Source organism: Lacerta agilis, chromosome 3 (assembly GCF_009819535.1).
Source record: "Lacerta agilis isolate rLacAgi1 chromosome 3, rLacAgi1.pri, whole genome shotgun sequence".
NCBI lineage: Eukaryota > Metazoa > Chordata > Lepidosauria > Squamata > Lacertidae > Lacerta > Lacerta agilis.
Genome location: NC_046314.1, coordinates 38,901,074 through 38,919,162, shown reverse-complemented (window position 1 = coordinate 38,919,162; position 18,089 = coordinate 38,901,074). Strand labels below are relative to the sequence as shown.

General features: G+C 40.4%; 1 protein-coding gene across 25 annotated transcripts in view; it reads left to right on the top strand.

The window, feature by feature from the left end:
* SNAP91 (synaptosome associated protein 91) overlaps positions 1-18,089 on the top strand; it is a 64,650-nt gene that overhangs the window by 23,941 nt on the left and 22,620 nt on the right. For 17 of the 25 annotated variants that reach the window (XM_033143322.1, XM_033143320.1, XM_033143339.1 and 14 more), the window contains exons 7-15: positions 213-324; positions 934-1,040; positions 2,131-2,172; positions 7,074-7,160; positions 8,246-8,316; positions 9,805-9,810; positions 11,247-11,274; positions 13,205-13,314; positions 14,310-14,413. In XM_033143322.1, the coding sequence (XP_032999213.1) occupies positions 213-324; positions 934-1,040; positions 2,131-2,172; positions 7,074-7,160; positions 8,246-8,316; positions 9,805-9,810; positions 11,247-11,274; positions 13,205-13,314; positions 14,310-14,413 (667 nt within the window). The remainder of the gene's footprint in view (positions 1-212; positions 325-933; positions 1,041-2,130; positions 2,173-7,073; positions 7,161-8,245; positions 8,317-9,804; positions 9,811-11,246; positions 11,275-13,204; positions 13,315-14,309; positions 14,414-18,089) is intronic. The other 8 variants (XM_033143343.1, XM_033143341.1, XM_033143330.1 and 5 more) reach the window with 2 other exon arrangements.

The following is an 18,089-nucleotide window of genomic DNA, read 5'->3' as shown; positions in this document are numbered from 1 at the left end:
GAAATGAATCTTGGTACTTTAAATTTGCTGCAGATTTGTCTGGATTCTCACACATAATTTGTACATTCAGTTTATATGCATGAAACTGACTTCAGTCCTGCTGTGCCTGAACAACATACATATTAAATAGTATTTAACTTTATTCTAAGATATGACATAGCTCCAGTGTTTCAAATCACAATTAACAACCATGGGTTCTAATTTTTATGTAGGTTCATCCAAATGAGCTGACAAATGGTGTTATAAATGCTGCATTTATGCTTCTGTTCAAAGATCTCATCAAGCTTTTCGCTTGTTACAATGATGGAGTGATTAACTTATTAGGTAAGTAACTTGATGTAGCATGTTTTTAATGTTACATTGTTCCAAGAAATAGTAGTTCTGCAGCTTAATCTTGTTAAGAGAGGAAGAAGCCATCTTATTTTCCAAGTGCATGATTCTCTCTCATTCAGCTGTTCTCTTTTCTATTTTGTTACACACCACCCCAAATTCCAAAAGTGTTGCAAGATTCCAGGTGTTCCAGGCACATACCCAGTGTTGTGTTTCCTTTGGAAAGATTGTGACACAACAGAGGCTAGTGTCTATAAGAAATATGGTTTATCAACACATATTTTCACTTGGAAACCCCAAGCGTTTCTCTCATTGCCCCTCTCATAGCTTCAGCAAACTTGGATCCAAAGCAACAATGAGTCATGGCTGCTGGTCTCATAGGGCAGCCTCCTGCAGCCAGCACTGCATGGAGTTCTGGAACAGTGAGAGACTGGGCATGGGAAGTCTGCAGCAGGACAGGGGAAGCCAACGATATGCAGCAGGGCTGCCAAGCATATGCAGAAGTGCTTTTCTGCTTGTGCAATAATACATCTGCAGATGAAGACCTGGTATCAATAATGTAAAAAGTTTGTGGATTAAAAATGAATATGTCATTTATTCCAGAGAAATTCTTTGAAATGAAGAAGGGACAGTGCAAAGAAGCTCTTGAGATTTACAAGCGGTTTCTGACTAGAATGACAAGAGTATCAGAATTCCTCAAAGTTGCAGAGGTAAGTGAATCTTCCATTGTGGCATGTTGGTTGTTATGGTTGCTATCTAGGCATGTGATTTCCCCCACAATTATCTACTTGATAGCAAACTGAGTTGTTGTTCAGCCACTCTCTTTGTATGTGTTTAGCTCAAATGCTACATCCATAAATAAACTACGTTGTGTAAAATTACTTTGACATTTACTGAATTTTGTGGAAAGACTTAGCTGTTCAGGATGTCACCAAAATGCAAATAAAATAACATTAGTCTCTGCTTTGACCTTCTACAGTATATTCATGTTATACTAGTTAACATGATAGTAGTAGACCAGTAGGGACACAGGTGGCGCTGTGGGTTAAACCACAGAGCCTAGGGCTTGCTGATCAGAAGGTCGGCGGTTTGAATCCATGCGACGGGGTGAGCTCCCGTTCCTCGGTCCCAGCTCCTGCCCACCTAGCAGTTCGAAAGCACATCAAAGTGCAAGTAGATAAATAGGTACTGCTCCGGCAGGAAGGTAAACGGCGTTTCCATGCACTGCTCTGGTTCGCCAGAAGCGGCTTTGTCATGCTGGCCACATGACCCAGAAGCTGTACGCCGGCTCCCTTGGCCAGTAACACGAGATGAGCGCCGCAACCCCAGAGTCAGACACAACTGGACCTAATGGTCAGGGGTCCCTTTACCTTTAGTAGACCAGCAGGCTGCTGATGGAAGTAGCTGCTGCATCATTGTCTTTCTGATCCAAAGTTAGGGAAAACCCATCTTTAAATAAATAAGAGTTCTTCAATTTCAGGCATTGTTTTTAGGCATGGAGCGGGTCAGAAGTACACAGCCTGAGACCTGCTCTGTGCACAAACGTTTTGCTGCATCCATCTGTGTTTGAGAGTTCTCCATCTAGAGTTGCTGTTCTGTAGGGCAATGGATGTATTGCATATTTCTACAAATAGGCATTAATTTTAAAGCACCTGGATGTGGATATTACAAATGGAGCTTCAAAGTGAGTTAAAATCACAGTTCAGATGCAATAGTCAAATTGAGCTATTTAGTATTTCTGGACTTGTTAAGCATAAACAAAAGAACATTTCTGAATTATTATTTTTTCATTATCCACAGCAAATTGGAATTGATAAAGGAGACATTCCTGATCTTACACAAGTAAGTTCCTAAATTATACATAGCTTGGTGGTTGGTTTAACAGTAGCAAAAATGACTTCTGTTCATTTAGCATGCAACCTAATGGCGTTACTCATATTTTAAACATCAGGATATGCCTCCTGAAAACAGCAACTATTTTGACAGATGTCAATCCGCTTTTTGTTCCCAGAAGAGGACTTCATTTTTAAGACCACATTTAATTAAGAGATAAGCAATGAAAAGACTGCATGTTTCTTCTGCCTTCCAGAGGTGCAGATTGATCCCAGAAGCTGAGAGTGTGAGTAATGCATCTGGGAGAGGAAATTCTTAAGTACTGAATCCATGCTTTGACCTAGTCCATGACATCACTTTCATTAGGTTACCTTTTGTCTCTAGACAAGAGACAAGTTTAGGGCTGCCATAATACGACTAAAGATAAGGTGTTAAATAACCAGAAGCCAGAGAGCTAGTGTAGCCTACTGGTCAAGAATATGATTTAAATCTCTGTTCCCTGGATGACCACAGGAAAGCCTATCTCTCAGCTCCCATTTGTAATGCGGAGTAACATTGGCTTGCCTTACAGAATTGCTGTAAACATTTATGTGAGAATACATGTGGACCACTTTTTAAAGGCCTAGGAAGTATGCTGCTAAGTCGTTTCACAGAAATGTAATCGAGGGATCAAACACTTAAAAACATTATTGTGGCATCCCTATCCTTGAGATTAATCATTAAGACTCTTGCATATAAATGAGATTGCTTTACCTTCAACTGCACAGCAGCATGACCTCTGTTAGTTGACCTCCCAGGTAATTAAACAGACGGTCTGTTAGAACAGGGTGCTGTGACTATGAGGAGCCAGCATGGATTTCTCAAAAATAAGTCATGCCAGATGAATCTCATTTCTTTTTTTGATAGTTACAAGCTTGGTGGGTCAGGGGAATGCCATGGATGTAGTATGTCTTGATTTCAGTAAGGCTTTTGACAAAGTCCCCCATGACATAATTGTGGAGAAGCTGGTAAAATGTGGACTAGATTCATAGGTGGTTGACTTATCGAACCCAAAGAGTGCTCACAAATGGTTCCTCATCATCCTGGGAAAAGTGACAAGTGGGGTGCTTCAGGGTTCTGTCCTGGATCTGTTGTTGTTCAATGCCTTTATAAACAACTTGGATGACACCAAACTGGGAGGGGTAGCTAATGCCACAGAAGGCAGAACTGGGATTCAATATGACCATAACAGATTGGAAAGCTGGTCCAAACTAGCAAAATGAATTTCAAAAGGGACAAATGTAAGGCTCTACATTTAGGCAGGAAGAACCAGTTTGCCAGTAGTACATGTGAAAAGGATCTAGGGGTCTTAGTAGACCACATGTTCAACATGAGTCAACAGTGTGACGCAGCAGCAAAAAGCTAATGCTATTCTAGGCTGCTATCCTTAATAGAAGGATAATGTCTTGATCAATGGAACCACTGTATTCTGCTTTGTCAGACCACACCTGGAGTACTGTGTCCAGTTCTGGGCACCACAATTTAGGAAGGATATGGACAAGCTGGAATGTGTGCTGAGGAGGGCAACCAAGATGATCAAGGGTCTGGAAAGCAAGCCTTAGGAGGAGCAGTTGAGGGAGTTGAGGGAACGGACTCCTTCGAAAGGTGGTGGACTCTCCTTCATTGTTCAATAGGCATTCCTGTGCTTCTTTGGAAGATTGCCTTAATAAAACTCATGATAGTTCAATTAGGGGTGCCGGAGTGCTATTGGTTTTGCCTTCTTGTTTACTTTTTTGTGGATTTACTAATAATAAAAGAGCTTACAAGTTGATCATGTTCTTTGGAGCATGATCAATTCAAATATTTTATTGCACACACCAGTGTGTATCCTCTGAAGAAAATCAATATGCTGGCTAGTCTCCAGCCTCATTGAAACAGGTGTAGGATATGGCAGGTTGGGAGTTAAAAAGAGTAAAAATACATATGCTTTTTCTGCTGATGCTTGTGTTTTTTCACAGAAAAGCTATTTTAATATCTGGGGCTGGGGGGATATCTGGTACCTTGAGATTGTCTTCCTTCATACCAAAGGTCTTTTGCTTAGCATTGTTTAATTTATAGATTGATGTTGTTGTTGTTGTTTACAATACTGCACCTGCAGATGAGGACTAACCCCTGAACCTACTTACCTGATTTAATTTTTCCTCTAAGGTGTTTCCCCCCTACACATGCCCAGGTGATGTGTGCTTTCATAAAACAGAAAATATGCAAATGGCCTAGTCACACGTGAAAGTCCAATGAGAATTATTGTGAGGGTTAACATAAGCTGGTGCCTCTATGCTAGTCAAGATAGGGACAGCACAACTTTCAATTCTAGTCAGTAGCTAACACAGCCTGGATATAGGGAAATTGTATTCAGCTGCTCTTTGTAAGTCATTATTGATAGTTACATTATCGATAAGTTACATGGTTCTCACAAGTATTCAAATGGTTAATCTTCAATAGTTTTGCTCAGATTCCTGGTGTACATTTGTTGTGAAAAGTTAACAAGGCAGTGATGTTTTGTCTGTCATTCTAGGCAGTATTTTTTTATGAAGTATGGCCACCCATACTTGTCTTGTCTTGACATTATCTCTCCTTGAGTAGTGCTGGGCTATGGCAGAGGAGTGCAAGTGGAGAAGCCAATGAGAGTGAAATTGAAACAGAGCCAAATTAAAGAGAGTGGATGGGATTTCCAATGTGAAAAACAGTGGATAAGAATGTTATTATTTTTTAGTCATCGCCATCAGTGATTGAGCTGCACAAGCTACCAGTTTGTTTCTGGGCTCAAATTCAAAAGCTGGTCTTAACCTTTTAAGGCTGAAATGGTCTGGCTCCAGAAACCTTATGGGCCACATTCTTCGGTGCCCTGAACCTACTCTGGCATTCTGTTCAGAAGCTGAGGTCATTATTCCCCTCACCCTGTGTGTGCAGTTCAGTATGTTGGAATGCAAGAGAACATCTGCCCAGTCTCTGAAATGTTTTCCCTAAAGAGGCTTGTGTTGACACCTTGCTTAGTCTTTTGGCAGTCAACTGACTTTATTGATCCAGTTCTTGAAACTTTATTTTCACCACTTAAAATGACCTTGTTTCTTTATGTTAATATTTTTAAATTGAAAAACCATATAAAAGTTTTATGAGGCCCCTTTAAAAGGGTGACACTACATTTGAACATAATACAAAGGCTATAATGACAGTCTTTTAAAATCACTTCTGTCTGAAAACATTTGCTGTGTTTCAGATAATTATAAGCCAAGGCTTGCTTTAGCCATGGTTTATTCAGTAAACCATGGGTTGTCATATCACAGATAAGCAAACAAGCAACAGTTTGATTTGTTTTCCAGCTGGTCTTGCCTTGTACTTCTGTAGCCTGGCGAGTTTGTGCAGTGATGTGACCAAACAAACCATGGTTAAACAAGGTTGTTAGGTTCAGCATTGGCCATGGTTACTTTTCCTTGGTTTCAATAAACATCCATAATTGGGAACTCCGAAGGCAATTAACATTATGCCTATTCATAAAACCTGGTTTCACCCTTCTTTCTTAGCTGCTTGCCCATGCTGCATTGTCGGGGAGATTATAAAGTTTTGGAAAATGTTCCTAGGTAGTATAAAGGCCTAGTGTAATTGCAAATTGACATACTTTAATTATTTATAGCAACCAGTCAATTTGCATGCTTGTTTGGAAAATAGATGAATGAGGAGACTCGATTTAAATCATGCTGCCTTCCAGGTGACTGCATATTAATTCGTCATATTTATTGAGATTTGGAACACATTTCGTGGCTGTGTACTCAACATCCCAAAGATGTTCCTTGCTCCATTAACTACATTCGCAGTTTATGGTGGTGGCTAGAAATACTAATTAACGCTATTGCTAAGAGGAGGATTTGTTCTTGCTATCAAGTACTTTATTTGAGATAAGTACTCGGTATCATTAGCACTGTGCAAGACGTGGAGTGTCATTACTACAATGCATTCTAAGTGGAGTTTGTATTGTAAAAACCATTTTAGAGGAGGCTATCATTAGTGCATTAAGAGATGAGATCTGCACCTTTAGTGTAAGCCCCATTAATTTCTTACGTTATAATAAGAATCTTATGGATGTGTCCTTTGCTAACAGCAGAAGAGAGTTACATGTTTTTTTTCCTAGAATTAGCCTGGGCTGTTAGTGTTCCTAAGCCAGCTGTATCCTCCTCACTCTTGCCCTATGTTCCTCAAAAAAAGAAAAAGAAAAAAAACTACAACCCAGGAGGCACTGTTACAAAGCCAGAACCAATAGTACTGCTTCACACACCGCATTTACGTGAATCTAGTGCGCGCCTCAGTTTTCAAAACCTTGAAACCAAAAAAGTATTTGCTGTGTCAGCGGTGTTTTTCAAGCTTGCGCTCCCCCGTGTATAAGAAGCCCCCTATTTTTAGGGACTCAGATTTAAGAAAATGGGGGGAGATGGCCGAGAGTATAAGATGCCCCCTAATTTTTGACATTATTTTTAAGGAAAAAAATCTAGTCTTATACATGGAAAAATATGGTATAATGCACATCCTAATTTTCACAACGTAATTTGGCCAAAAAAGTGTGTATTACATTCAAGTAAATGCGGTATTACAGATTAGAAGCAAGTAAGATGCTAAATTTGTTAGCATATGTATCTAATCCTTTCTCTTTTTGCAACATTTGAAGTTGACTTTTGAGGTTCAGGCAACTGCTTGTAAACTAAAGTTCATCTGTTATATTGTAGAAGCCTCTAATTAGAGTTAAGACTGTTAATCTCAAAGGATTTATGGCTCTATGCATTGCTAATATAGTCCAAACAGCAAGTTTTTGCACATTGTTCCTGGTGACCTGCTTAATTTCTGTGTAAATCTATTTTATGTATGTAAAAAAAAACCCTTAGGTGTTGCTGACCAGAGTTCTATGTGATCTGAAAAACAGTGGTGATAATGAAAAGTCCCCCTTTAAAGACTATACAATTGATGAACCGGTAATCTTGATAAAATATGGCTTGCATCCACTTCTGTACCTCTGAAGTTTTCTTCTTTCATCAGTGACTTTGTGGAAATCTGCTTATCTAGGCACTATTTTTGTCCTGGAGGAGCTAAGGACACTGTTAGTCATTCTTACTGTACTTACCTTTCCTTTCTCATTGTAACAACAGCAAGAGCATGTTGGGAGCTCTCTTTTAAAAAATAATAATGGAGGAATCAAAGGGGGTAAATCAATCAATCTATTAATTAAATTGCATTATTCTGTAACTGCAGAACTAATACTTGTGTCAAACTTCTATCTCATTTTTTAAGCTTCAGTTTAGAATGTAAAATACTATATTCCCAGCCTTTAAAAAACAACAACATGAAGAAGAAGCCTGGCTTCTGGTCTGGAAAATAATAATTATGTACTACTTCTGGGAAATATTTGCACCTGCAGCATAAACACAGTATTTATAGCAGAGACAAAATGCCTGCCATCTCTTGATAATGTCTAATACAGCCTAATGTGTGTTACTGCACTGTGAATCCCTCTCTCTCACAGGTCAATGTTGGGAGAGCTGTGGCATGATGACAACATTTCATGCATTATATTAATGTTACAGAAACGAGATTAAAGACAGAGAGCAGCTGCACTTTCTGTCCATTTTTGTAATATGTAGTTTTGAACTATGTTACAGTTCTACATGTGTGGAGGACAGAAAAAAATTGGTTAAGCTAATTAGGTTGAATGCAGAAACTCTAGTTACGCATGCAAGTATCTATTTTAGATTTATTGGCAATTTTGACCTGTGAATGCCTGTGCTGTTGTTGCACGATGACTCATACTTTCGTTTTCTGACTAATAATAAAAGCAATATTCAATGTGTTCTAACCAAAGAATAATAGTTTCGATAGCAGCATGGAAGTGGTGTTCCTTTCTCAAAGCTGTGTTTTGGAATTAAGATGATGGCATGTAAATGCATGTAACTGGTTATGACTAGTTCCGAGAAGAGATGTTCATGTTGGACTTCCCAAGCTGCTGCTCTTACTCTTACTCTTTAGTTTTAAATGAGTAATTTGTTTTCCTTATCTATCTTAGGCTCCCAGTAGTCTTATGGAGACTCTTGAACAACATCTAAACAGTTTGGAAGGAAAGAAACCTGGAAACAGGTATGCAGAAAGGTGATAGAGCAGTATGTCAAGTTGCTACACTGCAGCTCTAATCCTATCAGCTTGGTTGTCTGTACCTAAATACCCTTGTTACATCAAGAATGCACCAAAACCAGCACCTAGTTCTTCCTCATAAGAGAACACCCCAGCCTAGCAAACAGAGCATAAGACCCGTCCATGCTTGCTTTATTTAGATTTGGGGTTATAGGGTGTTGGGATAGCTCCAACATAAAACTGTGGCAGCAGAGCAGGACAGTTGCTGAGGAGCTGCCCTGGCTTGTTTTATCTCTTCCACTGTAACTTACCTGGGCTATCCACACCACTCACTCAAATTCCTGGCCGGCCTGTTGTTCTGTTCTTGCTCTGCAATTCATGTGGCTACCTTACCCTTTAATTTATATAGGAAGATATATAGGTAAAGGTAAAGGTACCCCTGATCATCAGGTCCAGTCATGTCCGACTCTGGGGTTGCGGCGCTCATCTCGCTCTATAGGCCGAAGGAGCCGGCGTTTGTCCGCAGACAGCTTCCTGGTCATGTAGCCAGCATGACAAAGCCGCTTCTGGCGAACCAGAGCAGCACACGGAAACACCGTTTACCCTATTTATCTACTTGCACTTTGACGTGCTTTCGAACTGCTAGGTGGGCAGGAGCTGGGACCGAGCAACGGAAGTTATATAGATACACACAAATATGCACACTTTTTTTTTTAAATACCCTTTTGTCTAAAGAATTATTATTATGTATTAAATTTGTATACCACCCTTCATCCATAGATCCCACAGCATAAATTGTAAGCTACACAAATGTAATGGAAATTATTATCCTTTTCCGGCAACTTTCTCTTAGCAGCCACGCAAAAATTATGCTATCCATGTCCTCAATTGAAAACATGGGTCTCCAGTATGTACTCCTGATGCACAGTGTTTCTTGTGAAGCAGGACGTAGATGGCATTTGTCATTCTGAATTTCATCATGCAAGCATAATGCAATCCAGTTAAAGATTATAGTTACTTGATTTAGATTACAATCCTGTGCAAATTTTGGAGTAAGTCCAGTTGAATTCAGTAGGGCTTCTGAATCTACATGCTTAGGGCCAGGATGTATGTTTGCCACAGGCGTTACATGTGTTGGATGAGGATCATGGATACCAAGCTTCAAGTCCCTGCTCAACCGTGAAGCTCGCTGTGCCTCACAAGACTTGTTAGGATAAAATGGGGAAGGGGGCGGGGGAGAGCCATGTCTGCCACCTTGAGCTTCTTGGAGGAAAGATGGGATATAAATGTAATAAATAAATAACAATTACTAAGCATATTAATATTTCTCAGCTGTATTTATACCATGCATGTTCAGTAACAGTTTCCTAGTGTCTTGACCAAACACGTATCTAGGCTATTTGTTTATCAAGCTGTTAATTAAGCTGTAATTAACAAATGTTTCTTTACATGTGCCTCCCTTTTGTTTATGTACATGGCTGTTTTGCAACTTAGTGAGGGGTAAGTAAATATACACACTAATGTTATGCATGTATATATTATACAGCATGTGTCTCTTCTAGCATCTCTTAGTGAAGCGATAGGCCTTGCCTAACTTTAATTCTGTGAATTCTAGTTTCTTTCTGTATACAGACCTAGAACTGTGTTCAAAAATGAAATGCCTATGAATTACACTTTGAAACGGAAAGAAACACTTTTATTTTCATATGCATTCAAAAATGCATTTCTGAACTAAAAGGACAGTAAATTATGTATTTCATTTCAAAGTCTTGTAGACTGGTGTGGGTTCAGTTTTAGTTGAGAAGGGCAGACTGAATTAGGAACACACATTTTATAAAATGAGAAGGGCAGACTGAATTAGGAATACACATTATTTTAGAAAATAATGTTGATTCTGTTGTGTTTTACTGGGAATGAAAAAGTATGAAATACTGTTTCTTTTTAAACAGTGGGTAACTTTTGTTATCTTTTGATTCAAAATATCAATGTCAATTACATTGAATTTAGCTAATGCAAATTTGATTTAACTAGGCGTATACCATTCAGCTAAAGTCTTTACTGGGCTGATGGTTCTGGTTTTTAATGAGTTTCTGATGAATGCTGCTTAGATTAATTTGGAGAATTTGCTCAGGTGAACAATCGATAGAAATTTTGCAGGAAATCCCATGAAGGTGTCTGACATATCCCAAGTTAATGATCAAAACAACTTCTATTACATTTTTCAGTGTCTGCTTTAGCAATGTAACTGCATGGAGTAATATACAAACTAGCAACCTCAGTTATACTAAAAAGGTTTTTTAAAATACATATTTCCGAAGTAGTATTGAAACATAAGAAGTTGCCGCCTTATTTACAGAGGCAGATCAATAGCGCATGTTGCCCATAATTGTTTCCTTTGACACCTAGTGGCCCCATAAAGGGTCAGGTAAAGGTTTTGTCATTGCTACCTGAGGCTCATTACACACTGTATGTTTAAAGCACATTGAAAACACATTTCCACCCCCTCAAAGGACTCTGGGCACTGTAGTTTGTTATGGATTGCTGGGAATTTATCAGTGTGAGGGTTAAACTACAGTTCCCAAGATTCTTTGGGGGATAGCTGTGTGCTTTAAATGTATAATGCGGATGTGATTCTTTAACTGAAGGAACCTGGGACTTTCTATATGCAGAGGGAATGTACTTAACCACTGAGTCATGGCATCTCCTTGTACATTTCATTGACTGCATAAGAATATTAACCAATCTTCAACTAAAGTTTTACTGACCTGAATTTTCATTTAATTCCTACGCTTTTAGAGTAGAAGGTATAGTAATACACAAATCTTATAATTATTGTTCTTTGCTATAGACTGTGGCATTATACTCCAGCCTGCAAGTCTGCTTAAGATATTCCTAGTGTATTGCATTCAAAAATTTTCTTACATTAATTCTTCTAGCTCTGGCGCTCCTTCACCCTTGGGCAAGGTAAACATTTTAATGTTATAATAGCTAGAGAGAGTTACTCTCTTAACACAAGTGTTTAAGAAATGTAAATGTAAAAGATTTGTCAGAAGCCCAACTGTATCTTGATTGATGTGCTAATTCTGTGTGCAGGAGGATTTTACATGAATGAGTAATCAAACCCCACACGTCTATAGCTGCAACCTCTCCCTTTCCCACAAACTTAAGTAGTGACTCTTATTTACACATTTGTTTGGATCATGTGGTAAAGGAAAATGAGGTGCATTTATAGGTATTTGCAAAATTGGTGTTTTGTCTTTATTTACTATAATTTATATTCTACCTTTCTGTCTCAAATATATATACTTGAGGTGGCTTCTAGAGAACTAAAACAATAAAATCAAACACAACCATATAGCAGTGTATAAATACTTTTATAAGTAAATGTTGTTGGGCTCCAACTCTTATCAGCCCCAGACAGCATGGGCAATGTCCAGGGATGATAGGAACTGTGTGGGCCCAGGGACATCTGAAGGACATCGGGTTGGCTACCCCCTTTGTAAGGCATGCTAATAATTCTTGCTAACAATCTACCCAGTTAATGACCCTGTAACTTTTTATGTTCCTCATCCCTTATTTAAAACTGGAATTAGATTGGCTATGATAGCATCCTCTGGTATTAGAAAGCTCATTTTAGTGACAGTCTGTACATTTTTGTTGTTGTTGTTGTTGGGAAGTTCAGCAGCTTTGCATCTGAGTCTTTTAAGAACCTTCCATTGTTTGCCAGACCTGGTAACATGTTATTTTTAAATTTGTCAATTAGCCCTAAAACTTCATCCTTTTGTCACCTCAGTTTTACTCTGTTTTTGAGAATCTGCACCTGAGAGAAACAGTTCAGGTACAGGTGAAACTCAAAAAATTAGAATATCGTGGAAAAGTTCATTTATTTCAGTAATTTAACTTAAAAGGTGGAACTAATATATGAGATAGACTCATGACATGCAAAGCGAGATGTGCCAAGCCTTTATTTGTTATAAAATAACACAAAGACAAGTCTCAGAATTGTCAAGGTTTTTTTTATACCTATAACAGTAATCTGCATCCAGTTTTGTCTGCAGAACTACTTGATAGGGGCACAGTTTCATATCAGATGAATGCAGTTGTCACATTCTTAAATGTGAACCTGGAAAATAATGGCTTTTTCATGCCAGGATTGAAGTGGGAGTTTAGTTTCCTCTGCCTCTGTTGAAGCTATTGTGTTTTGGTTTTTTTAAAAAAATATTTTCTAAGCCATCAATTAGGGTGCCTAGTGTCTGGGGGCCATTTCTTAAGTTCCTCCTAGACTGAAGATATACAAAGTTTCTTAGAAAAAACAACAACACTTGAGTACATGGAAGGGAGTGGGGGAAATGATTTTACCCGTGGCCTTCAACAGCAGAGGAACACCGTTGCCTTGAAGATACACTGATGGGATCTTTTCCTAGATGGATTTTGGCAGGCTTCCAGCTTCTGTCATGGCAGTGAAATCTGAGATCTTGCTTAGCCACTGATCCCCAGATAATATTGAGCCACTGTGAGCTAGAGACCTAAAATTCAAAGAGGCCTTTTAACTTGCTGTTAATAAAGTAACTTCTGTATCTTCTGAATTTGGCACTTGTCTTTTTAACACATGCTTATGATTCCTCTTTATGGGCTAATGATAGAGGAAGTGAAAGTTTGAGATGGACCTCTTTATTGGGAGGGGATTTAATCACTTTACGCTGCAAGCCTATTCACACTTACCCTAGAAGTAAGCCCCATTCATTGGGTTTACTTCTGAGAAGACATGCACAGGACTGCACTGTTTACCTCTCGTTTACATTGAAATACTAAATATGCTTTTAAGATAGCAGCTGCTGAAAAATTAAGTAGACTTGCTTTGCATGTTGTGTACTTATGAGTTCTTCTTTTCCAGTCTTCTCCAGCCACAACTGTTACGTCTCCCAATTCCACCCCAGCAAAAAGTATTGATACATCTCCTCCAGTCGATCTCTTTGCAACATCGTCTACAGCGGCTCCAGTCAGGTTAGTTAAGTAACAAATAAAAATACATTCTCATTTTTTAAAAAAGAAAAAGCTGTTTTTAAAGAGGGATGATATGGGTAAAATTGTATTTTTCTAAATATACAGGCAACGACCAACATGTCAGTGGAGTGCTCTGTCCTTTTCTGGCCCCTTTTCTGCCCACTTCCAGGTTGCGGAGATGCGCGCATGCATGGCCATGCACTTGCGTGTCGAGACCCCACAACCACCCCCTCAAAGATGAATAAAACACCAGGACACAGAATATATGGTTAATGTTATTGGGCAAATTTTGGCCACAACTTCATTGGTTACATAATGTGAGCGGTATTGGCTTAGGCGTTGGATAGACCAGACTATATCTTACTCCTGCCCGATGCGCAGGAAGTCTGGTAACGGTAAACCATCGGTAAGGGGAGCCCCGTCGATGCAAACCAACTCGAGCTCCCCCTGGGTTCCCGAAGAGGTCGTGGCATGGCCCTAGATTGAGGAAGCGAGCCAAGAGGAAGCCCCTCGGCTCGCACCTCAGTTTAAATGGGACCCAGCCACGCCCCCCCCCAGCCAGCCAATTGGCCGGCTGGATGATGACGTGGCTAGGATCCACTGGGTAACGCGGGACAACGAGAGTGGGTGGCCACGCGGTCCACCACAACTCCTCCCCACGGCTAAGTGGAGCGGACCAATTGGACGCACATAGATTGGTCATTGCCTGTATTTTATAAGTTCTCTACTTCTTTCACACAGTTTGAAAGACCACCTTAAGCTCATTGTGGGCAAGCTATTTCATAGTACCCAAAGTATGAGTGTGCACAACTCTTAATGCACGTGTGTGATACGCATGCACACGCAGTGCTATCCCCCAATGTCTTGCTTCTAGTTCCACAAGGCACTGATCAGGACAGAGGGATAGCAAAGTCTTTACAAAACTAGTACACTATGTCAAAACTACACCTACAGCTTTCATCCTAAAATGCTTTTCTGTCTTATTTCTGCAACAGTGCTACCAAACCCTCCAGTGATCTTCTAGACCTTCAGCCAGACTTTACATCTACTACCGCGCAAGCAGCTTCAGCAGCTTCTGCTGGAGCAACTTCATGGGGAGGTAAAAACTTTCTGATCACAGACCTCTGAAAACTCCTTTTAGAATAATCCTTGACCCCTGAGCATTTACTGCACCCTGGCTGTGTTCCTACATCACACTAAACCATGGTTTACAAAACTGTGCATAAGCTGTAAGGAGCCTTGCACACACACACCGCCCCACTTCTTCTTACACAGCTAGAAGGAAAAGCATTTCCTTCAGTTTCCTTCAGTGTTGGCTTGTCATAGCATGGGAACCTGGGATCACAATGCACCACTAACTCATTATTTTCATTGCTTCAGACCATTGGTTGTGAAACTGGTTTTCTTAAACTAACCGTAGTGTAAAGCAACCTTTCCTAACCTGGTTCCCCCAATCAGTGTGGTCAGTGGCCAGGAGTGATGGGATTTGTAGTCCAACAACATCTGGAGGGCACTAGCTTGGGGAAGGCTGGTGTAAACCATAATATTGGATTTTCAGGCAACAACAAGCCAGCTTTAAAGGATGTAAATGTTGCCAATGTTATTGTCTTGCATACGCAGGATGGAAGAGCACACAAGCCCAAGACTTGTTGCAGCTCCTGGATACCCTGTTAAACCATGGTCTAGCATGACATGGATCAGTTCCTCTTTCATGGTGTGCAGCACTGTAAACTTGCCAGAACTGTTATTCGGGGGGGGGGGGATGCTGAGACACTGATTACTAGGAAAGATTTTGGAGTATCTAGAGAAGGGCCTTGACTCACTCCCCTGCTCCCTTAATAAGTGACAAGAATCCTTCTTGGAACTAGCCAACACAAGGTCTATATGTTGGGTGTGGTGGTGTTTAACAAAGCAAACCTAGAACCATGGAGAATCACCAACCTTAGAACCATGGAGAAACCTGGTCTGAACAAAGACATTGGATTCTTATCTCATTATACTTAACAAAGCTATCTTTAGCCATCTCACCCCTTGCCTTTCCCTGCAAGACTAATTCCACACCTATCAGCTGATCACCCATTCCCACCACCCTCTGAGTAATACCCCTCCCCACTCCCTCACTATATTTAAGGATCTGGTGACTTCTGTTTCAGTGTATCTGAAGAAGTGTGCATGCACACGAAAGCTCATACCAAGAACAAACTCAGTTGGTCTCTAAGGTGCTACTGGAAAGAATTTTCTATTCTGTTCCAGGTGGATCATGTGGCACATAGAAATATTAGTAGTGGCCAATTGGGTGGGGTATTGATAAGTAAAATACTTTTGCCACCACTGGGTAACAGGTGTAGGAAGAGGTTTCTCATGTCAGTGAGTGTCTTATGACATCACTTGGCATAGGTCTGCACCTGCACAGTCTTTAGCACATGATACCCCCTGGACATGGGTGGCACTGTGGGTTAAACCACAGAGCCTAGGGCTTGCTGATCAGAAGGTCGGCGGTTCGAATCCCTGCGATGGGGTGAGCTCCCGTTGCTCGGTCCCAGCTCCTGCCCACCTAGCAGTTCAAAAGCACGTCAAAGTGCAAGTAGATAAATAGGTACCGCTCCGGCGGAAAGGTAAACGGTGTTTCCGTGCACTGCTCTGTTTGCCAGAGCAGGCTTAGTCATACTGGCCACATGACCCAGAAGCTGTACATCGGCTCCCTTGGCCAGTAACATGAGATGAGCGCCGCAACCCCAGAGTCGGCTACAACTGGACCTAATGGTCAGGGGTCGCTTTACCTTTACCTTTACCCCCTGGTAAGGGCGTACGGTCATCCTCCTACGTGGGTCGTCGCTTATAAAAGAAATCCTGAAATAGCACTAGATGTTCTCACTGTATCTCGAACCATTTTTTTAGAACCAATAGGTCCTTTGGAAATATATATGGATAGTGTCACCATTTGAGAGAAGCATTCACTACTGTTTTCTGTAGCTTTTTTTTTTAAAGAACACTATAGCAGCAGCACTTGCATGGTAAGGTCTATGGAATATTAAGAATCTGCCCCCCCAACCCCCCCAAAAAACTTGATTTTGTTTTCATTTTTACAAGAAACTTTGAGAATGCTCAGAATAGGTGGTCTGGATTCAGCATATCTGTTCAATGTTTTCATTATTCCATAGTGAATTCTGTTTCACAAAGAAAACCATATTTTGAAAGCTTTCATTTTGGCAAGTGTACAGCAAATGAGTGTGGTTGAATTAAAGTGGGTCTCTATTTCTGCTGATCTCTGCATAGCCATTAGTGTAATAAAATGTGGATCCCGAAATGTGTTCTCATTTTACGTGTGACTTGCCCTATAACAAGAGCACCATATCCCTAGCTATGTTGAGCTTTAATTCTCTCCTTCTGTAGAAGGAATGTGACATTTAAACCCCGAATGCCTTAAATTGTCATTAAATATGCAGTACTCTGGAACCACAGTGGAGGCTGCCAGAACTCAGAAAACCTTCTTACACCTACTGAGAATATTAAACCTTGGGCTATATGAGCACCCAAAACAGGCAGGAGATGCAGCACTTAGGTATCACCTTAAAGGAGTATAGATTTATATTACAACCAATTTATTGCTGGGCAGGGAGTGTCTTGCTCAACTGTGTGAATTGAAATATAAATTGTGTTGATTCGAGCTATGCTCACACTGCTTCTTAACGACTTCCAGAACAGCAGCCATGTTTGTCTACTTGCAGCAAAAACTACCAAGAGTCTTGTAGCAACTTTTAAAAATGCTTAACAATTAATTATAGCATAATCTTTTGTAGATTAGGGTCTGCTTCAGACTAAACCTGGTCCCTCTCTGGAAGTTGTTGTCCAGATGGAAGGCACCATTTATTAGTATAGAGCAGAAATCTATCAATCTCATTTAGCTGATGAAGTGGGCTCCAGTCCATGAAAGCTGGTAGCATAATATATCAGTCTTTTAAGGTGCTACAAAGCTCTCTTTTGTTGTCGTCGTTGCTTCTAACTGGAATTTTATTTCTGAAACATGAAAGTGGTTTCTAGTGATACCTATAAATTAAAAGCTGGCATTCTTGTCATGGTGATAAACTGGTTAGCAGATTAAGTATTGTGTCCATCCACTTGTGTAAGGGAAGGTCCACTTCACAGTGGGGCATTGCCTTTCACCTCTTCATCTCCCCCTGTGCCCCTCCAAAATCTGCTCCAGAAGGTTGAGAGAGCCTCTAGAGCATATTATAGGGGCACTGGGGGAGTTGTTGGAGAAAGAGAGGCAGTAGGCATGCTGCCTAAGAGGAAAGTGAAACAACTTCCCTCCAGTTTAATCTACACTCAAAGTCAAGGTTGCACACTTTATGGCTTGGTATGCCCAGTGCAGCCCAGCAGATATACATTGTGGTTACCAAGGGTTCAAGGTTTTTTCTTCTTGTGTGGAATTGGAAAGCAGAGTTTCAGTGATGCACGTGGCAGATAATACACACCTAGATTGTAAGCTATCTTACAGTGGAGTACCTATTGTTGTGACCTCTTGTTAAGCTTTCTTCTCTGTGTCTCTGATGCAGAGAGAAGAGACATGTTTGGTCAGCAGCATGTTTTCTTCTGTTTGCTGGCTGGAGTTGATGGGAGCTGGAATCCAACAAAAAGCGGAGAGTACCACATTTCCTAGTGCATCACTGCTTACTCAGACCGCGGAATAGTTAGTGGAACGAGGAATCATGTGTATTGCCTACTTTTTCTTACGTTTGCATCATTTACATGACATGGTAAGCCAAACTATGGCT